General features: G+C 47.9%; 1 protein-coding gene across 5 annotated transcripts in view; it reads left to right on the top strand.

Moving 5' to 3' along the window:
- HUWE1 (HECT, UBA and WWE domain containing E3 ubiquitin protein ligase 1) overlaps window positions 1-17,279 on the top strand; it is a 2,445,223-nt gene that overhangs the window by 2,210,655 nt on the left and 217,289 nt on the right. For all 5 annotated transcript variants that reach the window (XM_069645305.1, XM_069645304.1, XM_069645303.1 and 2 more), the window contains exon 72: window positions 7,163-7,290. In XM_069645305.1, the coding sequence (XP_069501406.1) occupies window positions 7,163-7,290 (128 nt within the window). The remainder of the gene's footprint in view (window positions 1-7,162; window positions 7,291-17,279) is intronic.

The raw sequence follows: 17,279 nt of genomic DNA, 5'->3' as shown, positions 1-17,279 counted from the left end.
TTGCTCACTAACAGTCCTCCAGGACGTCCATGCCATCGACGACCATCGGTACTTCTGCTACGATACGAGAGGGCCCATCACGGTGGTGGTGTTTACGGTGAAGACGGCTATACCACGAGTGACTTTACCTCCTCGTCCTCCGGCGGGCGCTCCGCCTATGACTACTGAGAATGCCCCTAGGCGAGAACAGGTTCCCATTGTCGCCTAGTTTCCAAAGGATACAGAGTTTGAGTGAGCTGCAGCCTCCGAAGGAGTTTCAAGTCTGAAGGGGTCTCCGAGAAGATCACTCTCAAACTTGCACCAGAAGATCCCCTCAAACTTACACCAGCTCCGAAGACCACCACTTACCCACAGCCTTCAATGGATTGCCTTTCTCTGCACATAGATAGCTCTGCTGCTTTGGAAAAAGTCTTCGACAGGGGACGTAGTGGACCTCCACCCAGTCGTCGATCTGTCTTGCTCGGTGTTCGATCGTTGGCTCCGGACGTGACGTTTGGCATTGTATATATACCACGTCACTATGCGCCATACCTCGGTTCCTTTTTTCCGCACGCTCGACACGCTGCTTTAGGAACACAGTTATCGAGTCTTGGACTCTTTGGTGCATTTTCGGCAGAAAATGTTATCTTCATTCGACCGTGAGATGTCTGTGCTTCGGGTTTCAAAAGGTGTCCCAACTGCCACTCTAAAATGTCAGTTACCGACCGCATGAGTTATGCCTCTGGTGCCTTGGCACAGGGCACGACACTGAGGAATGTGAGTCGTGCGCCAAGATGCACCCGGAATTGGTGCGTGAGTGGGCTGCTGAACTCGCGTTGGGCCGTCCGCCTTCAAAATCTCTGGCACAGACGACTGTCCGGTCCTCTGAGGCCAAGACCGAGGGGCCTACCCCCGAAGAGGAGAGTGAGAAGCATCGATATAAGGCAAAGAGGTCCCATTCTAGGAGTCGGTAGGTATTCCGAATCCTCGACAGAACAAAGTAAGCCATTGGCTGGTCCAACCACTCGTCGGGAGTGGGAGGATTTTAAGGTCCAAATGCTTGAGATGTTTCAAAAACATGTTGCAGCATGCACCGGTAGTCCCCAACCAGCAGGCCAAGGAGACAGCAGCAGCACTCTGTGCACCCAACCCCATGCAAGCCCCAGTGCCAAGCCTTTGGGCTCAACACCGAAGAAGGTGCCGAAGCCTTCGATGCCGGAGCCTTCCCGTGCACCTCCCATTTCAGTGTCGCAGTCCCGACAGACGCAGACAGTCACTTTGTTGGCGTTGAAGGACAAGCCCTCAGCGACCAATCATTTACTGACTTTTTTTGGCACAATGTCTGCTATTTTCAGCATCAATAATGCAGATGATCAAGGATGAGTCGATCCCGTGTATATGGGAACAGGGGGAGTTAACGTTTTTGATCACCAATCGGAACTTTTAGAGTTGGCACAAGGGCACCAGGATGCCAGCGGTCTAAACACGTTACCTGACCTGGAATTTCAGCAAAATCAACCTTACAACCACGCCCATGCTAAATTTCGGGTGTTCGTTGGCAGGGTGGTTGACACCTTAGGACTGCAGGCTATGGCAGTGCCAGTCCAAGGATATGAGTGAACAGACATACTTGACGAAGGTGCAATTACTAAGAGGAATATAAATCCACCAATTGCCGATCCAGTAGCCTGCCTGTGTCAGTGTCCATGCTCAATTCCCCTGGTCAGCTCCAGTATAACCAGGGAGTACAGGCCAGCAAGAGGAGGCCCATCTTTCCTGTCTTCTCACCCTTCCCTGGAAGGTCTCGTCGTTCAGGCTGCCAGTGTCTCCTCCAGGCCAGCATCTTCAACCTCCAATCTGCCTCCATACAGAGAAGGGAAGAAAATTGACCACATGTCCAAAAAGGTTTTCACTTCGGGCAGCATGGCTTTAAAGGTTGCTAAAGTGGCCAGTGGTTTTGCGAAATACTCCTTAGGCCTCTGGAAAGCAGTGAAACGGGCTACGCAGTACATTCCAGAAGGGGAGATGCGAGAAGGCTTTGTACGGCTGGTGGAGGATGGGAAAGGGGTGGACAGGCAGTCACTGCAAACAGGCTTGGACGTGGCCGACTGTGTGTGCCGTTCGATGGCATCAGCTGTTACATTCAGGAGGCAGGCCCATTTAAGATCCTTAGGCTTTTCGCCTAATGTCCAAAACAAACTGCTGGACATGCCCTTTGAGGGCGAATTCCTTTTCGACTAGAAGGTGGATGACTCCTTGGAAAGATTTAGCGAGTCAAAGATCGCTGCTAAATCACTGGGCCTAGCTGCGCAGCCGGCCAAACCTGCCTTCAGCTTCGCCTCTAGGGGCAGAGGCTACAGCTGCCATGTGCCTTTATGGCAGGAAGGCACAGCTCCTGCAGGCCAAGCAAGGGCAGAAGCGTTTCTCGCACCGCGGAAGAGGCAGGGGGGCTTCCAGAGGCCAACAAGCAGCAGTGGGTGCTGCTCTGCCCTGTAAGCCGCTTTGATGTTTCCCCTCCCACAACGTGCCGGTTGGTGGATGGCCGTAGGAGCACTGGCTCCAATGGCAGGACATTACCTCAGATTACTGGGCCGTGGAGCTTGTGTGGAGGGGCTATTGTCGGCCCTTAAGAAAACCTCTGGACAGACCCCCGCCACCTTCAAGCCGACAGGGACTCAAGGAAGAACTAAGAGCCCTGTTGAAGGTTGCTGTGGAAGAGGTACTGCCCAGAAGTATCTTCACAATACTGGCTCATTGGGACTCGACCAAGCTTTTGGTTCAGCAAGGGTTGTCAGATGGTAGGCTTATCTGTTTCTTGGTCCCTGACATGGAAGGGGACATGTCTCCGAGCGGGAAAGTGCAACTTTTGGAGGGAGCATATGGCCCGCTTCTTGCGATGGGACCATCGCAAGAAGCAGACCGTATGCTCCTTCCTAAAGTTCCTCCTTCTGCCTCCTGGACAATCCGAACGGGAGCTACTGTCACCTCACCTGGATGCCTGCGGGTGACACTGTTGTCTTTCTTCGTGACAAGGTACTGTTCTGCTCCTAGGTACTTAACTGGGAGCTTGCTGTATTAAATAGGACCCCTGAGCTTTTTGTGACGCATTGTGGAGGACTACCCGACTGTATTCTCCCAGGCCTAAGGACAGTAGTCCTTTAGGTTTCATTCCTTCAGCTGGTCTTCTTGACCTCCCTGAACCACTTTTTAACTAAACATTTTACCTACCTGCAACATAAAAGAAACATGCTATTTTGTCAACTTAATCAGCGTATGCTGCCCACGGGCCATGGTCACCCAGTGTCCCAACTGACTTTGAGAGACTCCTTCCCAAATAGGGCTGGACTTTATGAAGTATAAGATGCCTAAACGTTACTTACCAGTATCCTTGCATTACCTGAATGTTGGTTGAAAAGTTGAGTTGCTACTCTGACTGCTTACCTGTATTCCTGTAAAGTTTACTATTGCCTTGAGTAATGTTTAAATGTATTACTGTATAAATGTGCATTTGTTTACTCACCTGCAAATCTAATATTGTGTTGCCTTAGTATTTATAATCCATATTTTTTTTATAAAACTGCAGTGTATACGTGTATTCTTGGCTATAGGTGTGGCCGGATTTCTTTGTGCTTACCTACAGCCCTTCTCCCTTGAAGGCAAGCGTCCCCAGATAGCACGATCCTCCCCACAATGAGAGACAATAATGGACTCTCCCAGGATGGGAATAAGGCCAGGACAAAGTGCGGGTGAGCTTAAATGGGAGTTATCAATCAAAATAGGGCATGCAAAGAACTCTGCAAACTCCGAGAGCGCTCTGTCTGACAATAGCAAAGACAGGCGTATATATTTACAAAAAACGTCATAAGAACCTACATGCTATAGGGGGCACAAGTTTGTGGGGATTGGGTGGCGACGACTAGCTATAGGTGCTGCTGCGATGTGGTTTGCCGCGGCTGGAGGACGTCACTGGTTACCCTCGTGGGTTGGGCTGGGCCTGGCAGGTCAGCTGGGCTCATCCGGGCGGTGTTGTTGTGCCAACCGTGATCAGTGTCAGAGATGAATGTCTTTCCTTACTTTCTGCCCTAGGGCCACGCACACCGCAGTGATTCAACATTGCATTATTATCTTCCCTGGTAAATCTTCCAATAGGTTATTCTACAGGTTAACGCAACACAGGAGGAATGCACCTTGAGTGGGGTCTGTTGGCGATTCATCAATACATGGTTACCATCGTCCTGTTGACTGGGTATCAGGGGTCGTGGGGTTGGGTCTCGGGGCATGGGACAGGCGGTCCGTGTTATGTCTTGTTAGAAGTCATTATGGATGTGTTCCTGTAATGTTGCCATAATATTGGGTGTCCTAATTTTACAGGGGCCATTAACCCAAGGTGAGCTGGTGGGTCGTGGAGCCTAAGAAAGGGCGCCTTTGGATCTGTGTTTTAAGGCCGGGGTTTATTGCTGGGTTGTAAATAATTCAGGTGGCAGGCCGTGGCCTTGGGTGCTGCGGGGGAATGTGAATGCTTGAAGCGGCTCCAGCCGAGTTGGGGGAGGTGGAGCAGGGCAGCACAGGCCTCTGCTTTTTCGTCTGGCCGGCTTCACTGGGAGGAAGGGGGAATGGCCTTGCGTGTGCTCACAAAGGTATTTTCCTCGTGTGTTGCAGACTTTAGGTGGAAGAGACATAAACGTTCATATAATATACAATACTCATTGAGTCTTTCCAAAGCTCACGTTTTTGACATTGCTGATGCCATCCATATGGCCAATTTGAGCACATTACTTGTACACTACGTTTTTAACAACTACAACATTTTGTTATATGCTTATACATACACAGTAAGTGAGGTAGTAGTAAGGTTGGTGGAGCACGCAGGAACAACCCGCCACTGAGACTAGCGGCAGTGGCACATAGTGGGCTTGGACACACATATGGTGCATTTTCATGCACCCCTTACATGAGCCCTCAATATGATTGCATTTGTCTTCCTTTGCACTCTAGCAGCATTAGTTCAGTTTTGGCGCGGGACCATGGGGTGCAGTCTTCTCGATAACACACAACATAAAAAACCACCGGGACGCTTTTACCATTTGCGCATAACTACAGGGATGTGGGTGCTTCATCCCTAATGTCATATGAGCACCCATTTTGTCATTTTCATATATTTTACAGGTTTTTTTAGTCAGAGAGGTTGTGGAGAGAACGCTTTTATCACAGGTGGTTTGCTCATTAGTATTTCGGGACTTTGCTTTTGTCAGGGGACCATTGTACAGTTCTTTTCCACCCAGGCCCTGCTGGCTGGGTCATGCTGGAAACAGCGATACACTGCGGAAGGTGAAATGTTAGTGTTGGTATCTAACACTAGCTCATGTCCGTCTGTTTGTGGGAACGGGCTCTTAGCGGATCTGCCAGGGAGCTGTGGCCACAGGGATAAGTGACACTCTCCAAGGGTGGGGGCCGCGCTGCGGTGCACAGGGCTCAAGCCATTTTTCTTAGACAAAATGGTTTCCAGGGCCTAGCTAAATTGAGCAGGTTTGGTCAATGTCTTCAGCCAGTGCCCCACCCACCACCTGGGCCCTGGTGGCAGGGAGGACAATTGATGAACCATGAACCTCACCGTGGGGGGGGAAGAGGCAGGGGAGGGGGGTCTCCTGGACCAGTCCTCCCATACACCCTCCTAGATTAAGCCTGGCTTTTCATCCATTAGGTAGTTGAGGCCAATCCTAAGAGTTGGAGCCCTGCACTTCTTTAGTCTTACCATAGGTTGACTTTAGTCAAACTCATGAATAATCAACAAGTGCATCTGTCAGTTTTCTTTCCTCCTCTGCATCCATCCAAACATACGAGAGGTTCCACAGAAGAGTCCGGGGTTGTGGTTGGTGGGAATGCCGGGGGTGTGGTGCTAGACAAGTCAAATGGCTTACATTTGACTTGTCAAGCAGCAAGGAGTTCAGGATAGCTCGCCTTTTTCTCAGGATCTCTGGTCTTGGGAAAGCCAGAGCTCTCGCAGAACCATTGTGCTCTGCATTAAGACCTAGCATAAATTGGCCCACAATTAACTACAGACTGATCCCGGAGCCTGTTCCATTAGTGAACATGTGGCTACTAATGCCATACAAAGAAGACTTACCTTATTGAACATTGGCCAAGCAGCTACTTGGGCCTCACGCTTACTTTCATCATGTTCTACCCCCTATGCTCTTTGGTTGGCATGATCGATGGAGTGGGCAGGTTGGTGTTGCCAAACATTCTTCAGTTGCTCTTCAGTCATCTGCCTGCCTCATGATTTCTCAAAGGCACAGCTGTGGGAGTTGGTCAAAAGAGGAGGAATCTTTGGGAGGCATGTATCCACCAGTAGAACAAATTACTTTTTTTTTGTATTGTTGTTTGTGATGGATGTGTTTATTCCTTCTAGAGATGCTGCATCACCCACTGTCGTGCGCAAGTACATTTGATTACTCTAATTGGAATTTTGCAATTTGCCCCTTACTTGGTAGTCAAGTAACTGCTTTGCAGTTCCTCGCAGTTGCCTTTTGTAGTGGTCAGAACTAAGGGATATAGCATGTGTGGCTTTGAGTGTGTATATATAGGCTTTGCATCACTTAAGGTGTGGCCACCTTATTGCTGATGAAAAATGTTTGGTTCTGTTGCCCTGGGAACAAACTTAAAATGATGAATCTGTTTAAAATTGACATCAGAAAGAACTTTATGGAAGGTAAGAGATTATTTAATTTGAGTTTGAAGTATTCTACAATAATGTATAAAGAACAAAATTTAAACACATTGTCCATGGGTGATTTAATGTGGATTTGGGTCACTTTGCCAAATCGTTTTGCTCCCGGAACAGGCCAAATCTCATTCTGTTTGCCAGAGTGTTCTCTTGCTTAAGCTTTCTTTTTTGGTCATATTAATCAAAAGTGCGCATTATCCTTCTGCAGAGTTTCCTAGGATTGGATGGGCATAGTATATCCTAAGTTTTCACATGTCGTTGAATGTTTCGTGCACAGTGGATGACTGTGCAAAACTATTGCATTGGTCGTCTTGTACTCTATTCAACACCCTAATTTCATCCTGCACCTGGAGATAATTTCATATTGCGTTATTGGGGTAAAATAATCTGTGCACCCCATAGTAGTAGTAGTTTGATGCCTGAAGAAATGTATTTACATGTTGTCATTTTCTTTCTCAGGTGCATCCAGTCTAGGCTCGGCTAGCAGCATCCAGGCAGCTGTTCGGCAGCTGGAGGCTGAGGCTGATGCCATTATACAAATGGTACGTGAGGGTCAAAGGGCGCGGAGACAGCAGCAAACGGCAACGGTTAGCATGATGCCTGTGGCGCTTGCAGGCCATCCATTATTTTTATTTTGGTTCTTCTATTTGCATCCCTTCATGCAGCCTGTTTCTTTCTGCCCGTTGATCATTTGTTCTCCTGCTGATTAATATGCATGCCTTTCTGAGATAAATATGTGAATGCCCTGTCAAATGTTCCTCTTTTCAAATAGTCTTTGTACACTGATCTTATATATTATGGTACTTGTGGAGCAAGCAGTCAGTGTTTTTAAATAGTCTTATGTACACGTGAGTGAGGTAACTCAATTGCCCTAGAATCTTGGTCGGGACAGCTTTTTCTTTTGGCAGCTTTCCCATATTCCCTGACTCTTTTGACACACTTAACTGATTTCTTGGGGAGAGGTCTTTTTAAATCTCACTCCCGGGCTTACAGCACTTTATTTTGAGGGTAATGGACAGTCATTAAGGCTACCAGTGCAAGGGGAGCCTTTTCCCCATTTAAGTCCTTTTTAGCACTCTTGACTTCCATTACTGGGATTCCTGTAGGGAAGCCTCTTTTCCAAAGTACGTAAAGCCCAGACAGGCTGCTATCAGTAGTACCTTTCATTTGTACCTCTTTGAGTGCACTTGTGTGCACGTTTTATATACTTTTTACCAAATGGTAGCCATTTATGCAATACAGAGCTCAAAATGACTGGTTATGTTTTTTAAGCCATTCTCATCCTAATGCTTTACTGTCCTTTTGGCAGTTTTGCTACTGAGTAGGTGTAGGATGTATATTTAGAAGGGTGTCTTCTATGGGTACTCTGGCCAGAGAAGTAACTTTTTGTTTACATTCAATTGGCTCAGACTTGGGGTGGTGCTACAGACTGCCACAGTACTCGGCTTGGTCCTGGTGTGAGGTCATGGCTGTACTTGAGCTGGCTTTCCATGAATGGATAACTGCCCAGGAATACATGTTGCAGGTCCCCTTATAAGTGGGCTGGTGACTCATAACCCAGAATGTTGTGCATCTAGAAGGAATCTGAATCCATTCTTAAGTCAACAAATGGAGCCAAGGATCTGAAGCACATGAGGCTGCACAGGAACGCTGGAAGACTGCAGCTCGGACAACTATTGCCCAAGCTATCTACCGCACAGTGAAGGTCTAGTCTTTCTTAGACCGTGGGAGACCTTTCATTGAACCTGTTAACATTTCATTTTGCACTTTTCCCTCCATAGATTTATTCAGGACACCCTTTCTTTTTTCCTGTTTTGAACCCTGTCCTGACATTTTGGAGTTGACTTCCTGTCCTGACTTCCTTGCCTGTTTTTCTCATTCTTGTGGTGAAAGGGACTAGACCCAAAGACTGTCAGTATTGAGAGACTGTCTCTCTTTATGTATTCTTGTTTTGTTACAATTGCACACATCACCTTACAGTGAAGTACAGTTAGGATACTTTGTATCCTTATATATTTTTATGTAATGGCTTTTTGGTTACTTTAACAATGTGTCTAAAACAAGCTGCAGTCATATCTGATGTGTTGAGTTTTGGTGTTATTTAGTCGTGTACTTTTGAATTTTCTGCGAATGGCTACTAAAGGTGGCTATAGCACCGTAAGATGCAGTGCTATGAGGTTTTTCGCTTGTTTTTTGGCCATATTGTTCTTTGGCCTTCTTCCTGCCTTCTCGGGTCAGGGAATGCCTCATATGGAAATCCTTATCCCGGGAAAGTTGTGGCTTTTGCGAACTTGGGTCCCAATCCACATCTCCGATGCCAGAAAGTATTTTACCGGGCAGATGTGTGACCATTGGTGTTGGGGAGATTTCTGCACAAACCTCTGGTGAGGGCTGTGTATCAATCTAACCTAATGGTGAAACAGTGTGTCTCGCAAAAGGAAAGACTAGACTCTCAAATGGTAAGCGTAGCAGAGCAGTCAGGCTGAACTTTAGGAGGGAGGAAAGTTGGCAGGGAGGTACAATTAGTCCCAACAGACACCACACAAGAATACCCCCACACTGGTATACTATAACAATATACACTTTATTCTCCAGCATGTGGGCTGGCATGGATTCACATGCTCATGAATATTCCCTGTCGTCGGGCTGGGAATCCTCTGTAAAAGAAGAAACAGTTTCACATTGGCTTTAAAACTTTATTCCTCCTCTAAACCAATCACTGTCCTATGGGTCATACTGCCCCCATTCAATGATAGTCCTCTCCCTAAGCTCCACCCCTGGTGGCTGCAAAGACTGGAGGGGGGCGGATCTCTACTTCTGCCCTATATATGGTAGGGTAAAGGCACAGAACACCCCAGCAGGTCTCTCAATTTGGTAGAATGGGCGAGCATCCAGGCTTAAGCATTCAGGAGTCGATGCAGACTGGTTCTTAAGTACAGTGAATCCCCAAACTCCCCACAAAGGAATCTCCACACACTTAAGTGAAAATACAGTTTCTCTATTAAAATGAGGTTTGCTACCTAAACAAAAAAAAGTTTGTGGGTTTTTATGTTGCATTGATCTTGGGAACGTAACTCCTCATGAACGGTGAGGTCTGGCGTCATGAATTTTGCATGGAATATTCTTTAATTCATTGCCGAATTAATGCAACTATTTCTAGCTTGATGGGTCATCCCGTCCCGAGATAGTTAACTTTTTGGGGGATTTTCGGCATTACGTTTTGTAGTCAGCGTGCCATTTACAGGTCATTTGTAGAAAGTGCTCATCACCCTGTCTGTGCTGAAATGTTCTTGCGTTTCTTTTTGTTTTCTAATTGTTTTTTTTCTTTTTGTTGATTTCTTTTGCTATCATCTCGATACATGTTAATTTCACTAATTAATTGAACACCAAATTTGTATTTCCCTCCAAATTAAATTCTCACATGAATGTCATCTTTGTATGTTTACTCTTATTTGCAGTGTGTGTTTAGCAGCGACAATGGCCACCACTGCTAACACAGCAAATAATCAGAGTAAGCATATAAATATGATATTCATGTGAGAATGTGAATCGGAGATAAATGAACATTTCGTGTTCAATTAATGAAATTAACATGTTATCGTGTTTTATATTTGTGCCAAACAATATTTGTTCATCTTTTTCTCTGTGGAATATGAAAACAAATCTGACAGTGGTCATCCCAGGCGAAGCCAGGTACTTAAACTAGGATACATATAAATAACACTTTGTACTTTGAATACTTATTCAAAGAATGGCAAATATATACACTCTGTGCTACCACACAATACTTAAATTCAGTAAGAAATGCACTAACTGCATACAGTTTTAAATAAGCACGTGAATTCTTAAGTGATGGAAGAAAGGCAGGTTAGTTGTGAACGGTGGCAAAATGCTTTCTTTAGAATAAATATACAATTCTTTGTGAAGATTTCCCCCTGTGCAACCTGCAATCTTGCCTTTCACAGCCCAGTCCAATAATGTTCAATAACCATCTGCTTTCTTTCTTTTAAAAGGTTCTACCGCCCCCAAAGTACCTGAGAGGCCACAGGAGAACAGGATCCAAGACGAATCTGTGACCCCTGGACGACTCCTGAGTCTAGAAGATGCTCTTCTTTGTCACAGTACCTTTTGGTGCCTTGGCAGGCTAAGTGGCAGCGTTTCTCGGTTTCACTCGACGATTCCCTCTGAGGATGGATTCCCCGCCCCGCCCCCCCCCCCCCCCCCCCTTGGAAGAAGGAGCCACTAGGATGTGGATTCCAAGAAAAAAAGTGAAGTGCAGCAGTTTTACTCTTCGCAATGCTCTCCTTTGGTCGACGATTTCTCTGACTGTAGAAGTCCTGTGAAGATGAAACTTGCAGTGGCCTCCTTAAAGGCTTGGCAGATGAGAGTAAGTACTCTGTAACCCTTCGATGAGTTCTGGCGGTGACGGGTGCATAGGTCACTTTTGGTGGTCCGGTTTCGGAATGTCCCGGTTTTCTGACTTCAGGTTATTCAGTGCTGCGGCTGCAGCACGAAACTCTGGATGGCTTCTGGTGACCTGGACTCAACCACTGGAGTGGACCACGGACCCTCACAAAGTCTGTCCCCTTAGGACATCTTGGTTAGCTTCTGGTGGCGGGAAACCCACCGAATGACCTTCCTCTGCACTCAGTGACTCTTGTCTCTCTGCGGCAGAAAAAAGTGCTCAGTGATGATGGCAAAGATGTCCTTCGAAATATTCTTGGGCAGTTTGGAACTTTCGCAGCTTTGGCTGTTCAACAGCACTATGCCAGTGTACCCCCTCTTCTGGGCAGTAGAGTAGACTGCAATGGCTTCCAGTGGTCGCAAAACGTACTTCCGGACCCTGGGTGACATCAATGGACTTCTTTGACTCGAGATGTCCGGGCACTCCTCTTCACGACTCACAAAGACCCCTTCTCTGGACGGCAGGCACACAGGACTGGCTTCCACGGCTCTTCGGATGAAGAGCAGCAGTTTGCACAATGGTTCCTTGTAGCTCTGGTAGAGGTTTCCTTCACATGTCCTCTATGGGTCAGTCTTTGGAAGGAGGCAGTAGCTTTTGGATTACACAAAGAAATGCAGCAGACTTCTTCACCTTCAGCTAGGCTTCAAGGAACTGCTTCTTGCTAAGCTTCGACTTCAGATTGTGAACAAATTGGTAAGTGAGAGGTCCCCAGATGTACTCATCTGTCCGCCATTCACTCGGGACCCAGTCAGCCAATCACGCAGGAGGGCATTCATGCAGGCAGCCAGTCAGGATCACAGTCCATTCCCCTTCCCAGACACCCGTAACAAAGAATGTGGATTGGGATAAGTACCCAGCCTTTTAGCACACTACACTACACTGCATACATGTCAGTTTCACGCAGGGCTGTCTCATTCATTGTGTCTCACACACACAAACCGAATGCCCACAACCAAGAATGTGAGTTCACTTCAGACATCATTCATACAGATCCCACCACTAGGGTGTGCCCAAAACACACATCCCCTGGGGAAACTCCAGTCAGTCTGACAGGAGGCAGCCCCAGAGCCATGTATGGTATTTCAACCCAACAGGCAGTCTGGAGGAAAGGGAACAGACACATATGGTGTTTCCACCCAACAGACATTCAGAAGGAAGGGGCAGAGTCAGGGCTTCCCATGACTTTGGGAAACAAGGTAAAATGCAATAGAAACCAAGAGGCCACAGTGCCCATCTTCCCTTTGTGTAGGAATCCATTGATTCATGTGGCAGGGCCTGGATATCCCAAAATGACGGATACTCTGAGCCACTGCTAAATCAGCATGTAGCTGCCACCAGCCCATACCCTGCTCTGTAGGCAATGCACAGGTACACAAAAACACACACAAGGGGTGCAATGGTGTACCCCCACCCATGCAGCCCTAGAATTTGGACATTATTCTTTGCCAATGGAATGTAAGGACAGCCTGCCAAAAAGCCTGAGCATCTTCCACGTTAAAGTGCTATAGCCATAAATGGAAGCAATTCTTTGTATGGTGCCAGGCGCAGAAGATCATTCCCCTGCGTGTCACTGCCCTGCAGCTCCTACCATGCCTGCTTTCCTTGGCCAAGTCTGGACTGGATCACACCTCTAGTCTCTCAGACTCGTCAAGGAGTTCATCAGGGGCCTCTTTAGGACTTTTCTGCCGCTAAAGATTCTGAACTTTGGAACTCAATGTGGTATTGACTAAACTCACAGGGGGCACCCTTTGAGCCAATGATGTAGGGGTCTAACCTCTCCCTGGCTTTTCAACCAATGCCTGGCAACTCTCGCCCATCGCATTGCCTCTCTGTTCCAATTTTCAGTGCTTTGCGGATTACACTCCACTCATTTTCAGGCTTCCCTCGGCCACCTCTTCTTCTCTCATCTCTAATTGCCTCCCTGCTATTCTGGAGTGGTATGCTGCCAACGAACTCTGCCTTAATGCCAGTAAGACAGAGATCCACCCGGCCGGTGGGGGGTTGGGGTAGAGCCTCATCCTGATCACCCTGCATTGGCTGTAGGTCCTGGTTCTCGGATCTACTACAGTTGTGCTTCCAGTGACCGCTCCGCCTTCCGATCCCAGCAGGGGCTTCCTGATGCAGCAGGGCGTGGCGATGGAGCACCTGGACCTGGCCAGGCTGGCCCAGGTGGCCTGGTTAATGATCAGGTGAGACTCCTCCATGCTCAGTTCTCTGAGGATAACTGGGACATCATTCAGGAGTCAGTCTGCGCAGGCCCAGTGCAAGAGAAAGTGGGCAAGATTTTGCCACTGGTTTGGTGACAAAGGGCTTGCCCCCTCCCTTTCCTGTTCTCTGGACGATGTGCTTGTTGTTTCCGCACATGTGGCTTGTTCCGACGTTCAGATCGGTACCTGCCGCACATATCTGTTGGTCGTTGGGGCCTACATGAATTCCCCAGAGCATGTTTTTTCTCCAGCCGAACTGGTGGTGAAGGCCCACCTGAAGGGGGTTGTCTAGGCTTCAGTGCACAGGCCTCATCCGGTCTGGGGCCTCAATGTGGTTCTGGCGGCCTTGCGACGCAAAACCTTTGAGCCAATAGCCTCGGTGGACATCAGGCTGGTTACACTGGAGAATAAGCTTCTGGTGGCGTCGTCATGCTAGCCTTTCACCACGTTTCACAGCGACAAGGTAATCTTGTGCACCCATCCTGACTTTTTGCCCAAGGTGGTTACTCCATTCCATTTGAATCAAGAAATACGTCTGCCGTCGTTCTTCCGGAACCCGCAATCGGATGCTGAAAGTGCTTTGCATTCCTTGGACTGCAAAAGTGTCCTTGTTCTACCTCTCCTGGACACAATCTTTCAGGCAGTCTGAGACATTGTTCATCACGTTTGGGGGTACGTCTCCCAGCTTCTGTTGCCCGGTGAATGGTCCAGGCCCTCTCGGAGGTGTATTCAGCCATGGGCACAACGGTTCCTGAGGGGGGATTCATGCCCATGTGGTTAGAGCTAAGGCTACAGCCGTCGTGTTTCAGAGGAATGCTTCCTGGGATGTCATCAGCAGGGCTGCTACTTGAGCCACTTCGTCAGCTTTCTGTAAGCACTATTCCCTGGATACCAGCTGCAGGCGAGATGCAGAGTTCGGTCAGCTGGTCCTGAAGAGCCTGTTTGCTTCGTCCTAGAAATGAGACAGGTTGTCACAGCTCCACCCTATTGCTCGATGGAATCGCCCACAAGGATAGAGGAATGGGAATGGGGCGTATGAGTAATTGTAGTTGCTCACTGTAGTGACTAGAGTACTCCTATTCCTTAATCCCCTTTGCTCTGTACGTCCCACTCACCTTCCCCCGCTTGCATGCCAGGGGCTAAAGTATTGTGTATAGCCAGGTATTAAAGCGTCCGATGTGTTAAAAGGGGACTGAGGTGAGGCACTGCAGTGCGGGGCCTTGGTGGGCGTTCTCATGCTTGGGGCCACACCCCCACGCATTGGACTAAATTTAAAGGGGAAGCTAAATTTTTCGCTGCCAAGGTTCCGATACCGTTCCCATGTTGGGAGACGCCTACAAGGATGGTGAAAGGGGGCTAAGTTTTATGAGTACTCTAGTCACTACAGTGAGTAACTTAATCGGAATACAATAATTTCAATAATTATTAAATACATGATATAAAAGTTAAAAGAAAATATCAACCCAATTCATCAGACAGCATCCGGTTTTGCCAACACCACTTCATTTCAAATGCAATTCTTTAAAAAAAAAAAAACTCCTTTTTAGTGATGGTAAAGACGCATCATGCCAATCTTTCCAATCGGGTTTTCATGCATCAAATTGTGTTGGTTGGGCTATGGGCTCAAGTGCAGTCCTCGGGAGGTTTGCATGGCTGTGCAAATCTGGATTTGCTCAATTTTTCCTGTCAAGGCTTCTGGATATGCCCTTTGATGGGTCCAACCTTTTTGGGGCAAAGGGTGATGACCGTTTAGAGAAGCTCCTGGTTAATAAAATGGCTGCAAAATCATTAGGAGCTGCCATTCGTCAGCAGCATCCACCTTACCAGGCTTGGCGAAGGCGGTCGGTTTACTTCTACTCTTCCTTTGGTTGGTCAGAGACAGAGGCAACCCAAAGAGGGCAGAGGCGATTTTCATGTATCCCTGGAGGACGCATAAGAACTGCTCAGGCAGCCACCTCTTCATTGCCTTCTACCACAGCCACAACTTAGAAACCTTTCGGAGTGCTTTGCGCACTGGACTCCGGTGGAGGGGGGCACACTGACCCAGTTTCTGAAAGAATGGTGTTGCATTACTTCAGATGCTTGGGCTCTTCAAACTGTGTCACAAGGGTACTGTCTCCCATTTCTCTAAAAGCCCCCAGATTGTCCCTTAAGCAAGCAATCTCTTCTGGAGCCAGACTCCTCTCCTTCTACAGGAAATATTTTCCCTGCTGAAGAAAGGTGCCATGGAAAGGGTACCTGTAGCAGAGCAATACCAAGGCTGGTAGTCCACCTATTTTCTGGTTCCGAAGAAAGACTGAGGACTCGACCCGTCTGGGACTTGACACTTGAACAAGTTCAGGAAGGACAGATTCAAGATGGTCACTCTTATGCAGATCCTCCAAGCCCTTCAGCTCCAGGATTTGAAGGCGTCACTCGATCTTCAGGATGTTCACTTTTATATGCCTACACATCCCAAGCACAAAAAGAACCTGAGGTGCGCCACTGGCATTTCTCTATCAGTTTTGAGTACTGCCTTTTGGGCTGACCTCTGCCTTACACATCTTCACCAAGTTGATTGTGGTGGTGGCAGCGAATCCAAGGCGGGGGAGAGATCCACATCTTTCCCTACCTAGACGATTGGATGATCAGAGCTTGTTCTGCCGAACAGGCTCTGGAACATCTCAACTGCACCTGCCACTCTCTCCACAAACAGGGCTTCTCCCTCAACCTTAAGAAGTCTTGGTTGACATCTTCCCAAATGCAGCAATTCATTGGAGCAGTCTTTGACTCTTCCTCTGGAAAGGCTTTGCGCACCCCCCAGATGTAGATGTTGATGAGGTTTCAAAACACCCAACATCTAACAGCTTTTGATTTTATGACTGGGTGTCGGGGCATCCTGCATTTTTCTGATGCCAGAAGCCCGCCTTCGTACGAGGTCCCTTCAGTGGGCCCTCAGATCTGAATGGTCCCAATTATCAGGCAGGATGATGGACCTTCTTCAGGTTCCTAGTAAGATCGCACAGAATCTCCTGTGGTGGGCCTGCGAAGAGATTGTGATGATAGGGAAAACTTTTTTGGCATCTCTGGCCAGATAATGGTAGTCACAGATTCTTTCCTCACAAAATGGGGCGCTCACATGAACAATTTTATGATCATTCTTTGGTCCCTGTCAGAATCCAGACTTCACCTAAACCTTTTTGCGTATACTGCAATAGTAACACTGCGGTTCCTGGCTGTCGAGATGGACTTTCCTTGCTTCTGGGGTCACGCACTCTGTTGAGGGGGCTCAGGCTCGGTAAGTCCTGCTTCCTGGGAGTCCAGAGGATCTTCCTGGAGCTCTAGGCCAGCTTAAAAGCAACGCACACAATCTGGTGTTCCTCTCCCTGGCTATACGGTTTCCAGCAGCAACTCTGTGGAAATTGAACCAGTTCCGAGATGGATGTCCAGGTGGCTTACTTTGGAATTGATTGGTCCCACCAACTCAAGGGGAGAAGTCGTCCTTGCACGGGCTTCTCTGTTGATGCAAACTTGACATTTCGGCACTGCAGCAGGGCTTCACCGGGCAAGCCAACGGTCCAGGAGTTGCAGCAGGCGTCCTCTTCAAGTTCTTCTTCGGTTCCTTCGTCCAGTGGTTGACTCTGCCTTCCAAGCCAAAAGTCTTGCCTTTTATTCAGTTCACTCCCATTCATTCCATGGTGGCTGTCCTTGCCGGACAGTCAGCAGGCCAATCTCCACAGAGTGCATTTGGGTCTCCTAGGAGACTAAGCATAGGGAGTTTTGGGCACCTCTCTCCCTTCCTGCCTACCACAGACACCGTAGAGCCAAAGGCAAAGCGAACAATGGGACCAAACCTGGTTTGGCGCGCAGAGTAAATCTCAAGAAAGATCTTATGAGAAGCTAGACAAAGGGGATAGTAGGTAAC

This window comes from Ambystoma mexicanum, chromosome 2p (genome assembly GCF_040938575.1).
Source record: "Ambystoma mexicanum isolate Mex_15411 chromosome 2p, UKY_AmexF1_1, whole genome shotgun sequence".
In the NCBI taxonomy this organism is placed as follows: Eukaryota; Metazoa; Chordata; class Amphibia; order Caudata; family Ambystomatidae; genus Ambystoma; species Ambystoma mexicanum.
The sequence above is the reverse complement of the archived record's forward strand: the minus strand, read 5'-3'. Positions and strand labels throughout refer to the sequence as shown.